Genomic DNA, 19,669 nt, shown 5'->3' with positions numbered 1-19,669 from the left:
ATCTCTACGCTGCCGACGCAACAGACGTTCAACTTGCCAGGCTCTTTCAGCAGAACTCCATTAAGACAAGAAAGAAGTTTATATTTTTTTATGAAAGCTACAGCAAAACTTAACACGAGGCCTTTAATCAAGCAGCTACGTAATCGTTTAAACGGAGTTGTACTCCAAAATGGCAGTTTGCAGGATTTGTTTTCATTTTGGCTGCATACAGCGACCCAAGGCATTCTCCTCCTGCCAGACACAGCTTGTCAGCAGGATCTGTCACCTCCAGGCTTTCTAGGGCCCTGGCTGGTTAACGCCCAGGGCCGGTGAGAAAGCACCACAGTAATGCTCTGCCATCCATCACTTCTCTGCTGAGTGCTCAGCGTCCTCTGACCAATCATCTAACACCCCACTCTACTAACCATCGCCATGACCTATCTTCCAGCCTGCAATCTTGACTGACTTGACTGATCTTTATTCATTTGAGGAAGATGATGATGACAATGCAAATGTCACTATTCGAGGCAGGCAACACTGCTCGTATCGAAAGATTTACATGGGGGTCTCCATCCCATCTGTGAAAAGGCAGAGATCTTCCGAATGGTGATCTGCTCTGAAAAGCTGGTCTCCGGAGACCTGCCCTCTCCTCCAGCTGACGATCTTGCTCCTGCCTCTTACTCACAAGTGACATATACACTGCATGTGTGTTTTTAAACGTGTGTGTTTCTTAAATCGCTGCAATATCTCACAAACTTTCTTATATGAAGATCGCTTTGCTGTCCATCAAATCACTATCACACCCCTCAGAAATTTGTTCTTCACAGATAATGTGATATGGCTGTGATCTTTCTTCTTTTACAGGCGGGCTTGTTGAGAGGCAGGCAGGCATACCATGTATCTTCTCCTAAATTCAGCAGCAGATCTAGAGTGGGAGAATCCAGAAATCCTTCTAGCTCCCTCTTCCATAGTCTGAACTGTACAAAACATGGCATGAACACTTTGGCAACACTGTCCTTAAAGTTTAGAAGACGTAACTTTTGTAGGAAAGTATCCCAACACAGTACTGACTTAGGAAAAAAGTGTAAACCAACATTGGATGTATACTGTAGAAGACTTGGATGTAAAGGAGAAATCTGGGAAACACGAATGAGCTAAAAAAGATTTCAGACGTTATTCCTGCAAGTAGGATGACATGGGAAAATCAGATCAGAGTCTCACTGACTTTGACAGCACCCATCCTGGACCAACATGCACTTCCAACCAAAGCGGCAACACATTCATCTGCTGTTATTATTTCCCTTCTGTAACTGAAGTATTCTTGCATTTAACCAAGCAATTTCCATTAAGTTTTTCAGTGTTTTGGAATAAGCCTCTGAAGTCCCTGTCTTCCAGTGAAATCTATGAGAACTTCTTGAGCTTCAAGAAACTTGTTACTATAAAAAACAAAACAAATTTTAGAAAAAACAGCTCAGAAATTGCCTCTGGACAAGGACATCAAATACTGGCATACAAAACCTAATTTTCTTAACTACAGCCTAATGTAAATGATCAATTTCGAGAAATGTGTATTTTAAAAATAAGGCAGTGCATATAAAGGCAAACATTAGCTCAAGTCTTGCATAAGTGATACTGCAATACCCTCTTGTGGTCAAATAAAAATGTTTTGTCTAAACACCTGAACTTTTTCCTCCATAAAAAGCCTCTCTAGACATCTTTTCCTTTGACGGGGGAAATAACTCACATATTTTTCACAGACAAATTTGTAGTGCATATCATCAGTTGTCTGGCAACAACAAAAGACTAACCTCAGACAAGTTCTTCCTCAGAATGATGGGCACCAACACTGCTTGTCAGATAAACTAATCCCAAAACGAACTCCTAAGCAAAGGTACCGTCTCCTACAGTGACACTCGTAACTTTTTTCAAGTTTTGCGTCCCCAACCAGAAAAAATAAAGATGCTATAATCAATTTACATAGATACATATGGCATGAAGCCACAATAAACATCAACCTATTCTACTACAGGATGAAAAGAAGTACACAGTAAATCAGTCATACCAATTCAAATGAGCTCCCTGCTTAAATGCCCCGAGTTGTTATAATGAACAAATAAAATGCTAAACTGGCAGATGGTAATATGAGGGGAAACAGTTCAGTATCTGCAGCAGTTCTGCTGAGCTGTTAATCTAGTAAAAGGCCTAAATGGGCTACTAGTATATCCAGCAAGGAATCTAGAGTAACACCCAGAAATGTCATCCTTGCACTCACCCTGATGTACTTCAATGGTGTATAACCACCCCCTTAATGACTTCTGGTCCCAACAGAAAATGGAATAATTTTCAAAATATCAGCTCTTACTGATCTGGTTTTGGAACAGCAGCTACATTTTGAAGTCATGTTATTACAATATTTTTAAAAACCCAACTTATTTAAACAGCCATGATCCCATTCCCATCTATTATTTCCAGAGAAATGGCTTGAACATTATGTAGTGTCCAATACCTGCATGTAGACTCATAGCTTACTTTTGTTTAAAGCCTAAAGAAGTCCTAAACAGTTAAGACTTCCTTTTTTCCTAAGGTTGTGGGGTCTCAGACCAACAGATCTGGCTTTAACCTATGAGTTCACTTTCAGTAAGTTATTCTGAGAGGCACTTTGTAGCCCTACACCTGCATTAAAAACCAGGGTAGTTACAACTCCTGCATCTTTGCAGACACCACTCAATGGCATAGACTTTAAAAACCTGCTTGTAATCTTTCCATCCAGTTTATTCAGTGGCTACAAGTAGTCATTTGGAAGCTATGTACTCAGCTCAATAGCCATTTTTAGTTTATTATTATGTTTAATTTGCAGAAACTGACTTGAAGGAAGGATTAGAATTAAAATAACACAAGAACTTTGTAAACGAGAATTAAAAAGCATTCCATGCACAGGAACAGACTTCCCAATCAGGATCCTTTCCTGACCTGATCAGGAGCTAAAATCCCATGCACACTGATTAATGCATTGGGTCTTCCAAACATGCCTCAGCCTCCTTTTAGAGCAGTTAGATGCTGCTAAAACCCCATTCTCCAACCAGCTGCACACACTCCAACTTGGAGAGGACCCTGGAACAAATGCAGCAGGATAAGCAGATTCCACAAGAGGAACAGAGACAACTATCAGGCCAGGTTGGCAAACAGTTCATTTCTTCAGTTCATGGTGATGCTGTGTGGATACATGACTTTTTTTGCTTTTTGGCTGAAAGAGATGAAAAACACTGTTTAGGTTTCAACTATCTCAGAAAAATAAGTAAACAAACAAAAAGCCTACTAAAATTTCATTCAAACCCAAAGCAAACATTGTGGTTTGAGGTGGAGTTTACCTCTTCTTAAGTTATGTTATTAATAATCTTCAAAGTCAGAATAATTTTTCCAAATACAGAAGAATTTCTTGCTCAAATGCATCTACGTGAAGTGTTTGGATTGTTGTATAGTTGTAACTATTTTAAAAGAAATTATTTGCTAAATTCAGCATGTATTTCCCGATACTGCAAGCAAATCAGTTTGCCAAAAAACCCCTAAAAAAGTAGATTCAAAGTTCATTAGCATTTACCAGGAAGATGAAGCAAGAGGCTAGAATTCATCTGGAGCTAATCCACACTACTCAAAAACAAGTCAGTCAAGAATTTCAGAGGAAATTTATATTTAAAATAGTCCATTTTCCTGCAAGTTCACAAATACTTGAGGAAGTGACTTCATACCACAAAAGCCCAACAGGCTGACTGTAAAGACAAACACTGACATTTTGGACACTGTTTGGAAAATTCTCACTCTGTATACTAATAACCCTTTAAAATTACTTAAAAACTACTTCTCATAGTTGCTTAATACCTTCTGCAGAAATCTCTAAGTACTTAAAAAGGACTTTTGATGATCTCTGGCTGCTCTTTTTTTTAAAATATGAAAGTAAGGAGCTTTCAAAGCACAGATTCATTGAAATACCTTATTTTAAACAAACAAGCTCTGCCCCAAATAGAGTTCAAGGCCCCAGCAGCTGTCCCACTGGGTCTCTGCTCCCTTTCTGGTGCATATTCACAAGTCAGACTTGTTTCCAATAGATACAGTAAACACACCAGGGAAACCAGCAGCTTTCAGGAGATTTTGCTTCTGCTACATAACCACAACAAAAGTCCTCCTGACGTACTCAGCAGCAATCTCCACAGCACCCTTTGCTGCTAAACCAGACTTTATTGTTCTGAGGATTTTTAATAGAGGGTGGTCTCAGCTGCAAGCAGCAGTAATCACCTCATAAGCTGAGTTTGCTGGTTACAGCTGGAGAACTGATGGCTTTCAGTAACAGTCATTTCGTACAAAATTGCTGTTACCATGAAAACTCCTTCAGCATTCAAGCAATGAAGCAACATAAAGCAGTAAGAAATGAGCATTAAATAAGAGGCAAGTAAAACACTGCCGAGCACTGCCTGTCAGTGCTGCCACGTACGTTCATTTTCTGAAAGCTCTCCAAATCAGCAGCTAAAAGAAAACGTTAGGAGAGAAGGAGCTTTGAAAGTGCAAACAATAGCCGGTTTAACTTTCCTAACTGTCACAATATACCTAACAATACTGGGGATACAGTGAGTCTCAAAATGGACAAGTTGGGAAAGGGTTCTGGATTCAGGAGAAATAACTTGGTTAGGTCTTGGCAACCAGCAACCACACCTCTGGGACAACCAGCCTCAGCTCCATCTGCGTCTCTTGGCAGCAGCCAACCCAGAAGACCTGTTGCTGCACAGCCGGCTACTCGGGCCTGGGCAGATGAGCAGGCAGCACTGCAGCAGGACCAGGTTCAACAGGATAAGATCTGGAGAGAGTCTGTAGAGGCTGAACAGAGAGGAAGAAAAATCTGGTAAGTCACTTGTTCCAGTTTGTGCCTCTTCTACTCATCTTGACAATGGTACTGATGCTCCCTGACAGTCTTAGGGCTTGATCCAAAGCCTACACTATCAAAGGAAATTTTCTTCTGCAGGGACTTTGGATCAGACCCTAACACCTTTCTTTCTAAGATTGTATTATCTCTGTTTTCTTTCACTGGACAAAATCTATGCTAATATCTCCTGGCATGCTGGGCTTAAGCTTTAACAAAAGAGATGCAAAGAATTGCATGCTAAGTATCTCTTAGCTTTATAGAGATTTCCACAATGAAGATATAAATGTGCCAACCTTTATAATTTATTGCGGACACACTGATATTATCACCTCTTCTCATATTCTTGGAAATGGCTGAAATGGAAGCTGAACAGAGTGTTCTGCCAAAATATGATTTTGTATTCCCAATCTGCAAATCCGCTGAACATGCCCCATTGTTACAGTGTTTCAGCAGACTGAACTGCACACATACAACCTAAGCTTTGACTGTGTATACACCACAGACCTGAAGGAACCCAAAATTAAGATCCTCTCTGTCTCTGCCACATATCTTGAGTAAGTGCTTACGTTCATACTTCAGTACACAGCATGAGCATGCCTATTAGAAGAATATCCTTGGTAGAAGTAAAATCAGATCCAGTTTCGACTGTGCACTATCCAAGCTAAAGGAAAGAGAGGAAAAAGAACATCACTCTCAGGATTTTTTAGAATGGGAAAAGAAATCAACTGAAAACCCCTGTCCTCCTCAGCCTTCTGGAGGAGATACAATCACAGCTCTGATTTCCCCAGAGGCGCATTTGCACTCGTCTGGCTCATTTTACCTGAGAGAAAGGCTGACACCAGGACTCTGACTCATGCAAAGCCAAGGCTGTGGTGGCAATGTTACTCTGTCCCAGTTGTGCACTCAGACTCTTCCCAAACGGGCCCAGCATGTTCCATGCCCATTCCCTAGCTAAGGCAGCAGGAGGGACTCTCTGTCTGTGCAGGCCCCCTGGGGTTCACAGTCGTGGATATTGGTGCAAACTTACATGGGTAAGTAAAGTAACACATCATACAGCTGATGCTTGTCCTGCTCTCTAGTCTTAGCTACGAAGACAGAAACTCTTGCAAAAGGGTAGGACAGACATGTGAAGGACAGATGCCTAAAGCTGGGTTCATCAGACTACATATGTTACAGCCTGCAGAGAACTGTCCTTGAGCTCCACATCCCCATCCCAAAAACAATGATGGGGAAAGGCTGCTACATGTTGGTGGTCTGACTTGAAGTGGATACAGGTAAATGTCTGAGACCCAAGCATTTCTCAGTAATTAGCACCGTCCAGTAACACCCAAATCTGGTATGTTCAAATAGTGGCTGGCATAGCAAGATAAAAAATTTTAGGACCTCTGTGCTGTGCTGGTATACCAAGACACATAGTGATAAACACAATCATAAATTAGCTTTTACTTGCACCTAGGGTACATATGCACTGGACGGGGGAGTGCAGCACAGAAATCCAATGCTCCTAGCTCCACATGGTACATGGCTGTGCTGTACAGACGAGCTCAACTCGGAAGGATGTACAACTTCAGCACTACATCAATAAGCCTAGATGCAGCACTGCATAGACACAGCTCAGAGAGTCAACCCAGGCGTCCCTTGAGCCCTGCTGCAAATACAGCTGTAGGTAACTGTTTCCTCTATTGACCTCACAGTACTTTTACAATAGCAGGTGAACTTTCGTTTTCTCCATTTCAGGCCAGGGAAAGCAAAGGACAGAAAATCAAAGGACTTGCCTTGTAGTCCCACACCAGGTATAGAACAGGGCTGAAGAGCAAAACTCAGGTCTTCTGACTCAGCACAGCTGTCTATCTGCACAAAATACTCCCATGGGTGTTCACCTGCAGCAAATATGGCTCTGGGAATTCCTACCAGGGACTTCTGCCAGCAGAATATCGGTCATTTAAAAAATAAGAAGCTGTGTCTTGCTCAAGGCACGGGACAAAAGTTTGCTAGAGTGACTCAGGACTTTGCTAATTTATCTGCATTTGCACAAAGAATACACTGTGGACATGCCATCCTCATCCTCATCTTCCTTTAGCAAAAAAACTCTAATCCTCATGTAGTATGGGCTTTATATCAGAATAAAGAAAACCCTGGGCTTCACCACAGAAAAGACAGGTTTCAGTATGAAGAGTTTGCAGGTGTAAGAGCTGGGCTGTAAGTATCAAATTGAGCAGTTAAACAGGCATTTAAATATGACCAACATTATTTTATTTAAAGACAGAAAATTTGACGCTGCATTTTTTACTTCTATTCCAAGGTACCAGAACTGGAGTTTCCTAAAGGACTATGACCAAATGGTAAGTTTCGAACAGACTTTCAGCTGTAATCCAGGCTCTTTTTAGTTTTCATCAATTTGAGCTAAGCTAATATTTCAAATTGAAGCATACTTAGGCATAATCGGCAAATGCTTCAAGACCAAAATCTTTAGGAAAAATAAAAGAGAACTGCTACCTACGCCACAAAGAAATACTGTACATGTGTGTGTTCGACCTCTTTCAATATTAACAACTCCATAGAAAGACAAGTGCTAGAAGAACCAACTTCCTAGGAGAAAATTTGTAAGATAATGTCATCATGCTGAAACCCAAGCCACTTACTAAAAACGAAACAAAAAACCTCCTACATCACGACCATTCTAGAGCAGGCTAACTTCTGTCCTAGCTGACATTTTATGCAACACATTTGAAAATTATTCATTTTCCTGTGTTATCCTATTCCCATGTAAGATGACAGGAAAAAAAAATTGTTTTATTCCTTCAACACTTTCATGTACATTCAGTATGACATTTTAAAGTACATTCAAAGTCTAATTTCAAAAGCAAAAATGCTGATATTATAAATAATCTCAGTAACTTGTATTTTTGTAACAAGCAACGGACATAATTCTGAAAACTTATTAATGGTCTTTGTTTTATCCAGGGTAAGAAAAAGGAGCAGAAGCCACTGCCAAACTATATGCCTGTGTTCTCAAACAAAGTTCCCAACTCGACCAACCAGACTATTGGCAGTCGAATGAATACTGAACTTGGCAGGGTTCTGGTAAACACAGATTACTTCTTCAGCAGTGGAGCACGAAAAAGGAAACTTGAGGGTGAGCTCCAGCTTTCCTAGTGCTTCAGTAAAAATATAATGGTAACAAAGCAAGTTGAATGGTTCTAGCCAACAGACTCCACAGCATGTAAGAAATTCCTCAATCTTTTTCTCAGAGAGACCAATACTGCTGTCTAGCATGGATTTTTCTTCCAAGAGCAAAGATGGATGCTGTCCAACAATGTCATAGGAGACAATCCTCTTTGTATTTGGGGTGACTTGGCCATATACAGAGAGTTAGCACTACAGATCTCATCCATCTTCGCATGCAAGTCTACAGTAAGGTTGCCACTAACATCAGAAAGAACAAGATTACAGCCAAAAGGCAATTTCTTCCTGAATTTTTATCTCCTGAAAATAAACAATTAATGGAGATCTGCTCAGATAAGCCCCAACATAAACAACATACTTTCAGTTCGGAAAGTCAGAGCAATAAAACACAGCAGCTTGTTGCATTTCATGTAGTTAGCCAAGGATTCATCAGCCTCTGTCATCTGCATGTTTAAGCTTGCTCTGAAGAATAAAATTTAAGGCACGTGAGACATGTTCTGTGCTTTTTCACCCCTCCCTGCTAAGGGAAGGAGACCAAATGTTTTTCACACTAGTTTTCATTTTTCTTTCTTTAGATTTGCTGCTCTCAAATTCCCTTCTCTTATTCTTTTTTTCTGGTTTAGCTGATGGAAACTCATTGACAAGGAAGCAGGCTTTCACATTTTGCTCTGAAGGTGTGTTGGCTCAGCAACCTGTCTTACACTCTTAGGATCATCAACCTTGAATTTAACAGGTTCATAGTTCCTAAAATCTGTGGTTGCCCAGGAAAACTATCATCAAGCTAAACTGACACAATACCTAAAGCCTGTTCAGTAGTGCATCTTCATTACATAGATGCAAACTTTGTTTATGAGCTGTTGTTCTGTAGGGAAAAAGCAGTAATCAGCAGAGCGTGGAGAGTATATACACAGTATCTGCCTTTTGAACTGTATGTAGCTTCTGTAGGACCATGCTCAGTCCTAGGTGGGGATCAACATAGAAGCCATTAGCATTGCCTTGATACAAAAGGCTGCAATCTCTCACCAGACTGAGGTGGAGATGTGTATACTTATGCTTTGCAACTAAGGCTAGTTGTTTTTATGATTAGACTTCAGCAGCAGAAGGCAGTTCAAAAGCACAAGAGGTGGTATGGAACAGTGTGATCACTGTCAATTTCCAAGTGGTCTCCGGAAAAAAACCCAAAAGACACTGTAGAAAGAAGGGCCAAATCCCACTTGCTGAAGTCACGGCACCAAGCAGTTCTCCTCCTGGCTTCCTTGATGCAGCAAGAACTGGAGGATTAAGGCTTTCAAGATGACAGCTAAGCTACCTAGGGAAGAAGGAAGACCACATCATGCAACCAGCCCAGGTGAGGAAGACTGATTCCACTCTGTGCAGACATGAATTGTGGTGGACAACTGTGTTCAGACACACCAAATGGGAACCTACTCTTTAAAAAAGACATCTTCTTGTTCAGCTAAAATGCTTTCTGCTCTCTCCTGTGAGCAGAAAACTGCACCAGGAACCGGTTTACTTTCAAACATCTGAAAGAGGGAAAGGAGAGAGCAGATCAAGCCTTTCCTTGTCCCCGTGTTGTCCAGAGCTTCTTCCAAAAACCACACAGACCACTCAGAGGCTACATATTTATTGGTGATTGCATAATACTGAAAAGTCATTACACTTGCGTGCCTTACTCTGAGACATACTGAGCAGCCTCAACTCTTGCTATGGGTCACAAACTCTATACCGAGTGGCAGGTGTCCAGTATCTGTCAGGCTCAAGCTCCTATTCATGTAAGAACATTTCATTTATAAAGCATGGGGATTTTGTTTTTCAGCATGAAGGCATACAGAGCTCCATGTTTCCCAACCTCCAGATGGCAGTCACTCCAAACTAAGTAATCCACTGAAAAGGACACTAAGTTATAGCAAGGCAGTGTTAGAAAATTCCTTTTAGATTTCAAAGGACATTAAATAATTCCAGATTCTTGACTCAGTTTGCTCTGTGTGAATCCAGAGAATCCCTCTCCCAGAGAGTTCCTGCAAACTGAAGGGTACAGGAACCTGATGGTCTAAGCAGTACATGATTTAATCCTTCCACTTCACTTAGCACTGGCGCTGTTTCAGCTGAAGCTCTTCTCCCAGTTTTGGACAAGACCTTCCATGTCTTACCCTGAAGATGTGGGCCACTAAGCAGAGTCTAGAGAAGCAATGATGGTAACTGAAGTACTGGAAGATACGGCTTATGCCGAAAGATTAAAAAGACTGTTAAAGTTTAAGCTGGAGAAGAAAAAGCAGTCTGGGAAGAGGATAGCAGTCTTTAGATACATGTATAGCTCTGGAATGAGAAAAGGAATCATTTGTACTTCACGTGAGTGGCAGACAATAGTAAAAATAATAGGCTTAAATTATAGCAAGGAAGAATCATGCTAACTTTTTGGGAAGCTAGTGGTAAGGCTAATACAGCACTGGAATAGATTCCCCGAGGAATCTCCACCTTTGAAGGTTAAACACACACATCCATCAAGAATGATGTATTTAGTAGGGTTTGTCTTTTAGTGTATAAATTGAATGACCATCTGAAGAGCTTTTCACCAATTCTCTGATCTATACCAGAGTTGTTGGGATGAGAACATACTTTGCAAACATGATTTTTCAAACACATTCAAAAAGAATAAAAAAAAAATCCTATTTCAATTACACCAGGTTTAAATAGATTGCACCTCTAAAATAGAGATTAATCACCTAATTTTTTTGATAAAAAATGTATTTCTAATTCTTGTAACTACTCATATACAAAATGCTTTTCACAAAGTCTAGATGTGCCTCTTTTCATCACACGCATCTGAGAGGCTTGACTAGTGCCCTCCTGACAGCCACGTAAGAACACATCTCAAAGAGCACATTCATGTCATTATGTCACATGTATGAATGGCGATAACTAGTTTTCTTTCAACAATTGCAAGCCTTTACTAATGAAATGTAGTCCTGATTGTGTCCTTAATCAGATAAAGCACCCGTTGAGATGCCAGGCGGTTCCTGCAGTGGGTCCTTGCAGTGATTACATGCATACAGCACAGTAAGACCCTTATACAACCCTGCACTCGTTCTCAGCTGTGCTATGCACAGGTCACTTCAGTCCAATAGATCACAACAGGAAAGACTGCAGGTATACCCAAGTGGAGCCAAAATATGCAAGGATTTCTGGTTTATTCATCAAAGTGTGCAACCTTGGAAAATGTAGCTCTGTGCCTTGTTGCAAGATCACAGCAACCCACAACTGTACTGCCTCTTTTGATGTGGAATTAAGTTAACACCTTGACTTTCTGATTAAGCTAATTGAAATGACTCTAAAGTACTGGTGGGAGTAGCTCTGTTCACCCCCAAAACTCCAGTTCATTCCTATTTCCTGTTGAAATCAATAGCAACTCTTAAGCACTTGACATCTTAATGACTATCTCTAAGGGGAAAGTGACTGTTTAGAGAAAAAAGTTTCCCATGTGGACTAGATCTGATAATCCATGTGATATGGGAACATTGTGTTGAACTGGACACCTTATTTTGTTCAATTATTACACTCTCCTTGGAAATGCAAATTATTTTATGCTGCTGCAGTTAGCCCTCCTCTGGTACCCAGCGTTACGTTTCTGAAGTTAGCTTGGATCTATCACGTACAGCAACCTCCAGAAAAGACCTTTTGGGAATATCCAAGGTCCTAATTAAAACTGCCTTAGCATCTGCGAGTAGAAGGCAGCAAACAGATATTCTCTAGACACCATTTTCATCCCAAGTTTAACAATCATTTTTCTTTTACCATAATTAACTTTGCCACTAATCCTTATAAGCAGAGTCTCTTAGAAAGACTGGATGAGATGATAACAGCATTGAAATCTGTATATAATCAGTGGAAATTCCATTTATTAGAGATTATGTAGATATTAAACGGTGTTGTAAGCTTCTTGTAAAGAGTTCTTACGATGTATCACTTGTGCTTCAGTTTTATAAGCTTTTTTCCCTTTTGCTGCCCGATCTCAAACAAGAGATTATACATGTTCAGACAATTCATTTTCTATATTTCTCTCAGTTAAACAGCACAAGTGGGTAGCTATATTAATTTAATTCTTCAGTTAGATACACTGCTTTCTCTGGTAGGTTTTTGAGGATTGTTAATATTAATTGTAACTTGGTGCATAGATGTTTCCAGTGCCTCCAAATTTTGTGTGTTCTCATTTTGAGTTCCGCTTATAATAGAAAAGTGTGAAATATATTTTTTAACAAAACATAATGTATGTAAGTTCATATAAATCTGTATTTCTCATACTTTTAGAATAGTCTTTGTACATAGTTCCCAGCTGGCATCTTAAATATGAAGGTTTTATAAGATCAGTGACAGCTGTAAATCCAATTGTGTTTCTTAGAAACTGTATTTAAAACTGTTTCTTGACCTTTAAATTACTCTAAAGTAAACAAAATAACTAAATGGGTTTTCCTACAAAAAGGTTTCATCACGCTGTGAAAATTACTGCATAAACAGTAAGACTCCTAGAAAAGGAAAGGGAGAGGATAATTATGTATGAACATTAGATGGACAATACTGCCAGTCCAGGCATCATATGTTTGTATGTATTATGTACATACACATTCACATTGTTTGCTTTCTATAAAGAACACTCTACAGAATAAAGTTTCTGAATTGAAGTTCGTCTTAAAGCAGACAATAAGTCTTCTGAAGTGGGGTATTTTTTGGTTTGTTGGTTTTAGAAATCAACAATAATTTGTTAGGGCCTCAAGCTGCTTTTCCTAAATCCGGCCCAGACAGAAGCCAGTAAACCTTTCCTACAGTAGGATGCCTCTCTTAAAAACTCTACTTGCTACTCTGAATCCATTCAGGTACGGTTTTCCCTCTTCAGAAAACTTCATGTTTGCTTGGATGAATTCCTTGAAACACAGATGCTTCTCCAAGAAACTCAGAAGTTCTGCCAAAGGCTGAAGAGGCGCTTGCACAGTTCCATCAATCACAGCCCTGCCCACAGCCCTCTTCTGTCAGAGGGTACAGATGCCATAGACTGACTTCAGCTTGTAACCTTCCCAAAACCTCTCTCAGAAGCTGTATGTATCCAGAAAACCACCAGTACTTAGAAATGGAATTTCCAAGTATCTGGGGTTACAGCCTCACCTCAGCACAACACCTCTATGCCAGGTTGACAGAGCAAAACTGCTGCAAATGTCTCTTAACTGTCTCTTATCCCAGGGAATGCCAAGAGGAAACTCTCAGTTGGTATATACTGATCGATAAATTGCATTAAGAAGTAATCTGCAAATATACAGGCACAATAGCTATAAAAATGATGAGATTTGGTTTCACTCTATGACTTTGACCTGATCACTTCAAACTCTGTGTCTATTTTCCCCATTTATTAATGACCAATTATCATCACTGGATATATTTTATATAACCTGTGAATTAACAAATGTATTCAAGTAGTAACTCTTACTTCAACTACAGGTATTGCTGCGAAAGAGCAACCAAACCAACCATGTAGCGTAGAACCGTCTGCAACTATCACAATGCTTATTAGCAGTTAAATTATTATCTCTCTTAAAAGCTAAATGGACTGAAAACACAACGTTTATATAAACTCTTCTATAGTAAAGCTTATCAAAATGCTGACACATTGCTAGTACCGTATTACCATAGGGCTACTCAATTGCTTTTTCACTGAAAAACATAAAAGCCACGGGGCAAAACCAGCGCAGAGCAGTGTTTCAGATCTGGTGAGCCAACCATGTTCTTTGCTGGAACAAGCATGATTATACTGTAGCTGCTCCTCAGTGCTGGCAGATCCATTTGCACACTCTGGGAGAATCACAAGACTTCTAGCAAGAATACAAGAGGCATCACATACCAGGGCCCTAGTAAGGGCTGCCATAACGTACTCACACTCTCAACTCTTACTGGAGCCCCTTATTTGAGTAATTCAGATGCAAGCATGGATCTAGAACAATGCCAGTTCCAGATCCAAATGCTACAGCTCAACCCCCTCTCTGGGCTACAAGCTCAATGTAGATTTTCTATGTAATGGAGACAATTCCAAATTTAATATGGAAATCAATTTAAGGAGTCCCAGCACAAACTAGTTAATAGATTTTCCCTCTCTTCCTCCCAGTTCTTTGGCTTTCTTAGGTTTTAGGTTAGGTTTTTAAGTGTGTATGCGGAGGGGGCAGTTTTGGTATTCTAGGCTCTTTCAGTACTATTTTTAAGCTAACTGTATTATTTGAGATAACATGCCATCACCCAGGATGGCCTTCAGGCCTTCAGTTAACTGAACAACCCATTTCACAGAGCAAACACTGAGTCAACAGGGTTTGGGGTTTTTTTGCTTACAGAACTTTCACTCAATTTGTGATGCTTCTATCCAGCCTAACCTCAAGTAAACCTTATATAAATACAGCCATGTTTTCAGTTTGCCACAAATATATATAACATACTGCACCCAAAACCAATTAACTACATGCAACGTCCAATGTTTCTTTTATACTCCTATCACGCACACTTGTACAACATAACCTCAAACGTGAAATACACAAGGATCCACTGTAGTTCTTTAGTAAGAGAAGGTTCTTCAAATCAGAGTTGAAACACTGTCATTCTGCCACCGAGGAGTCTCTCAGCCCAGAGATAACCTCCTTCCTCATGGCGAGCTTTTGTGACAACTCTGCATCAGTCTTACTACTCAAGTCAATAGTAAAACCCCAGCCCTCGGGCACTACAAAAGTGTTCAGCAAATACAACCAAATAGGAAGAGTAGCTAGAATCACAGTCATACTTTTTTTTTTTAAATCTTGATCATTTTTAGCTTGTTTTTACCTTGATGCCTCCAGTGGCAGAATGGGGCCTCAAATATGCAGCTTGCGTAAGGAATAAAGTACATTAAATCAGTTATGTTGGCCAGAAGGGACCTCTGGAGGCCTCTAGGCCAATACCCTGCTCAAAGCAAGGCCAATGTTGATGTTACATCAGCTTGCTCAGGACCTGGTCCTGCTGAGTTGTGAAAATCTCCAAAGGTGGGAGATTCCAGAGCCTCTCTGAGCCCCTGTTCCAGTGTTCAGCAGTACTCCAAGTGTGGTCTCACAAGTGCCAAATAGAGAGGAAGGGTCACTTCCATAAACCTGCAGGCTACGCTCTTGCTAACACAGCTCAGGATGTTGTCCATGTTTGCCAGCAGACACAACGCTGACTCACACTCAACTTCTTGTCCTTTTTAACCCCCATGTCCTTTTCCTTAAAACAGCTTTTGACCCTGTTGGCCCCCAGCCTTTACTGCTGCATGGGGTTACTCTGTCACAGGCTGCAGGCTTTAATTTTTATTAAACTTCATCAGTTTTCTGTCAGTCCATCTTTTCAGCCTGCCAAGATCCCTCCGAGTGGCAGTTCAACTGCCCAGTGTGTCGAAGGCTGCGCGCAACATGGTATTGTCCGCAGACCTGCTGAGAACGCACTCCACCCCTCGGCCAGGTTGTTAATGCAAAACTTAAAACAGTATTGGCCCCAGTATCACCCCCTGAGAAATACCACCCTCAATTTGGCCACTCACTGGATGTCAGTCTGCTAACCACTATTCTCTGAGCCCAGCTGCTCAGTTTTCCACCAACCTTGTGGTCTTTCCATCCAACCTGTATGTCCCCACTTTCACTACAGGGATGCTAAGCGAGACCATGTTTGACATGGCCTTGCTAACTTCAAGGTAAATGACATCCACTGCTCTTCCCTCATCCACCAAGCCAGCTCTCTCAAAGGATTCAGGCTGATCGAAGCACAAAATTTGACCTTGGTAAATCCAAACTGGCTGCTCCCGATCACCGCCTTCTCTTTCACACACCTGGAAACAGCCAGAGGAGGCCATTATGGAGGATTTGCTCCATAATTTTCCTGGAAACTGAGGTTAGGTTGACCAGCCTGTCACGCTCTGGATCCTCCTTCCTGCAAGAAGATAGGACATTTGCCTTTTTCCAGTCATCTGGAAATCTCCTCTGATAACCACAACCTGCCAAAGATGAAAAACAGCCAGTGGCCTTGCAATAATGTCAACGAGCTCCTTCAGCACCCTCAGATGCATCCCATCTGGTCCCACGGAGCAGTCTTTGTCCAGTTTGCTTCTGCAGTCCCCAACTCTGTCTTCACCTTTGTGGTTAGTATTTTACTCCCTCTGACTGTGACAGGGAACCTGAGAGGCCTGTGAGCAGACCTTGCTAGTAAAAACTGATACAAAAAAGTCTCCTTTTTGACGTCCCCTACCTTGCCAAAGAGTGTGCCCACATTTTCCTTCATCTTTCTTTTGTTGCCAAAGTAACTATGGACACTTTCCTTGGTGTTGTTCATATCCTTTGCCAACTTCAACTCCAACTGAGCTCTGGTCTCTGAACTCCATCCCCACATGCCTGGGCAATCTTTTTGTATTGCCTGGGTAGCTCATGCCTGTTTCCATGTTCCAAACCCTCTGTTTTGGTGTTTGAGTTCAGCCAAGCGTTGCCCATTCAGCCAAGCTGTTCCTCTGCCATGCTGTTCCTCTGCCGTGCCTGCTCACATTTCAGCTCACTGGAGGGACTGGTTTTGTGCTATGAGCATGGTGTCTTAGAATATCAGCTCACTCTTCTAGGCTCCGTCACCCCCCATAGTAATTTCCTGAGGGATACTGACAGGCAGGCTTCTTGAACAAGCCCAATTCTGTTCTCCTGAAGCCCATAATCTTTATTCTGCTATTTGCCTTCCTTACTTCTCTTGGGATCTTATCTCTAAGGTCCTACAATCATGAGCTTTCTTCTAGTTACTTAAGGCTTCATCTGTTTCCTCTTCCTGATCAGGCTGTTTATAGCAGGTGCCCCTACAATGTTCCTCGTGCTGGTCTCCCCACCGATCCCGACCCCTCAGATCTCAGTTGGCTCATTGCTCACTCCAAAGCAGAGGAAAGCTCCGGGCAAAGAGACGCTTGTTTCTGTAGAACACAACTTCCACTCATTTCCCTGCCTGCTTTCCCAAAAGACCTTGTATCCTTCCACCACAGCACTCATCATGAGCTATGCCACCCTGTCCCTGTGATCCCAAAGAGGTCACAGCTCTGCAACTGTGCTGATATGTCTAATTCCTCTGGTTTCTCTCCTGGGCTGTGTGTGTTCATGCAGTGTCGCACCCCCTTCTCAGGGCAAGCGAGCAAGCCTCCTGCAGCCTGCTGTCCCTGGTCATCTCTGTCCACCCCTAGCCTTCCTCCACATGTCTCTTGGGGGTTATCTCCATCCCCACAGGTTCCCCAGTTGTGGAACTTCCTTTATTTTAACCTGGAGCTTAAAACACCAATTATCTATAAAATGAACTACTCCCTGCTAGCGTGCTAGGCTGTGGAAATAACAAGCAAGAGAGCACTCTCTGCGTTCCTTGCAAAACCACAAAATTCAAGGCATTATTTTGCTTAAAAACTCAGCTATGATAAGCCAACATCATTATTGGAAAAAAAATCCTGGTTTGGCTTTTTGTCTTTGGTTATTACAGAAAGATTATTTTCCTTCTCTATTTTTTTTTTAATAGGAATCAACATTTGCATTCCTATTCGAGGTGCAGCAGTGTTAAACCACTGCCCATCTGCTGCGAAACAGGCAATCTGCACTGTAGGTTCGAATGTAATGAATTTATTCACTGAACTGTAATTTAAAGTGGTTCTGCTTTCTGCTGCAACTTACCAAGTAAAAGAGTCTGAAATTTGATATAAAACTAAATAATTTAAACAGAATAGCAGTAATTTCTTATACTCTTCAGAGATAATTTTTTTTTGTCATAACCTTGAACAGGGCTGCCCAGCACTGTGACGTCTGTTCTTTCCCTAAGCTGCTACTTACATAAAAGTGGCCAGTAAACAGACGCAGAGCAGTATCATTACATAGACAGGACAGGGGAAGGACAATAAATCATTCTGCTTAACTGATTGCTTGCAATGTAAAGCAGGATGTATTCTTTAAAAAGCTGAAATGCTGACTAAAGGTAAACATTTCATGTCTTTTTTAAATATAAAAATAGTTGAATAAAATATGCTCATGGACCTGCTTAATAGTTTGAAGTCAGTTCAGCTTCTTGATTACTCCAGTAGGATACAAGGCAGTGCATATTATTGATATTTTTACAGCATTTTGTTGGACCAGCATCCACACAGTAATGCAGACACACAACTTCTACCTTAAATATTTCTCTATTATTCTCAGATTATCTGAAATTTCAGACACATTTACACCTCAGATCTAATTTTAAATGAGGTAACTTCATCTTGTGTGATGGGCTGCTCAACTCTTTTTCAAGTACACAATACTCCCACAAGGCTGAGAACTCAGTTTATCAAGAAAATCTTGGAACAGTTATTATTTTAAGGTAACTTCAAATTTTCTTCTTTTAGAGTTTATTGTTTTTGAAAAGCTTGATTAATTTTAATTATATTAACAGAAACACAGCTTTTAAATTAAAATTCTGTATTTGGGGGAGCATTTATTTTCAATCAGAGTTTTGAGATTTTATGTACTCCTACGTACCTGCTTCTTTTTTTTAATGACTGAATTACACAGAGGGCAACATGATTTACAAATTAAGCATTAGTAACATTGTTTTAAAATACCACTAAAGGTATGTGGAATGAATGCAATAAACCTGTCAAATCATATTATCAAAACAATGGAAAATAATTTGTGAGAAATGCAAAAGAGCTGAAACTAAACTGCGTTAAGAACTATCAGTCATACAGAAACACAACCTTCATTAAAATGAAAAAGAATAAATTTTATGCCTGTGAATAACCCCTCATGTTAAAGCAATTATGCTGTAGGTGAAAATCTGAATTAACAGTATGGATTTGACACTCTTGAGTAGTCCCGGCCATATGCTGGCATGAAAGAGCCAAGATTCTGTATGTGTGTGATCAGTACAAATGTATATTCCTTGGATAATTGCTCTTACTTAGTTCTGACAAGCTGGTAAGTAGAAAAGCTTTAAAAACTGTGCTTTACTATTTTTGTGTATAACTGTATATGGTGGGTAGGTGTATGTTCCAGGGAAGTTGCTCCATCTCCGATAATCTGACAAGTCCAGCATTCAGGAACTTTTAATTTTGTTGAACTTTCTTACTGCACAACCAAAAGTGACACTGTCAGAACTATGCCATCCCTACTGCAGGAATTAGCACCGTAGCAATCTAGACAGCGTGTCCCAAAAAACACAGCTGTAGCATCGGAAACTCCACTTTGGGGGTGAAAACTGAAATCCAGCAAGAGCTGACCTACACTACTGCTAAGTGATCACAACCCATGGCTAACCTTTTACACCAACACAGCATCTGATGATTACTGGTTTGTGGATTTTGTTTAAGGTAACAAAGACCAATTTCAGGACCAACGTTCTCAACCTAGGGCTTAACGTTTCTCGGCCCTGACACCAAGGAGCGTCAGCCGTGGGTAGGCCTAAACCAGCTGCACGGCGACAACCCGGGAGACCCGGGTGCCCCCCGCCCCGCTCCCCCGGTCACCGCGGCGTTCCGCAACACGCCAGCACTGGCACGGGGGGGTGACCGGCCCCTTCCCCCGC

General features: G+C 41.0%; 2 protein-coding genes across 2 annotated transcripts in view; both read left to right on the top strand.

Annotated features, from left to right (window-relative positions):
• Nucleotides 1–8,047, top strand: part of CUNH2orf50 (chromosome unknown C2orf50 homolog) — an 18,055-nt gene extending 10,008 nt beyond the window's left edge. Inside the window, 3 exon segments of the mRNA XM_009275578.2 lie at nucleotides 4,453–4,870; nucleotides 7,194–7,233; nucleotides 7,856–8,047. Of these exon segments, the coding sequence (XP_009273853.2) occupies nucleotides 4,453–4,870; nucleotides 7,194–7,233; nucleotides 7,856–8,047 (650 nt within the window).
• Nucleotides 8,048–16,109: 8,062 nt separating this feature from the next.
• PQLC3 (PQ loop repeat containing 3) overlaps nucleotides 16,110–19,669 on the top strand; it is a 12,699-nt gene continuing 9,139 nt past the window's right edge. The window contains exons 1-2 of the mRNA XM_019471078.1: nucleotides 16,110–16,244; nucleotides 19,495–19,638. Coding sequence (XP_019326623.1) covers nucleotides 16,110–16,244; nucleotides 19,495–19,638 — 279 coding nt within the window. The remainder of the gene's footprint in view (nucleotides 16,245–19,494; nucleotides 19,639–19,669) is intronic.

This window comes from Aptenodytes forsteri, unplaced genomic scaffold (assembly GCF_000699145.1).
Source record: "Aptenodytes forsteri isolate BGI_AS27 unplaced genomic scaffold, ASM69914v1 Scaffold94, whole genome shotgun sequence".
Taxonomy (NCBI): Eukaryota; Metazoa; Chordata; class Aves; order Sphenisciformes; family Spheniscidae; genus Aptenodytes; species Aptenodytes forsteri.
This window is presented reverse-complemented; position numbering and strand designations above follow the sequence as displayed.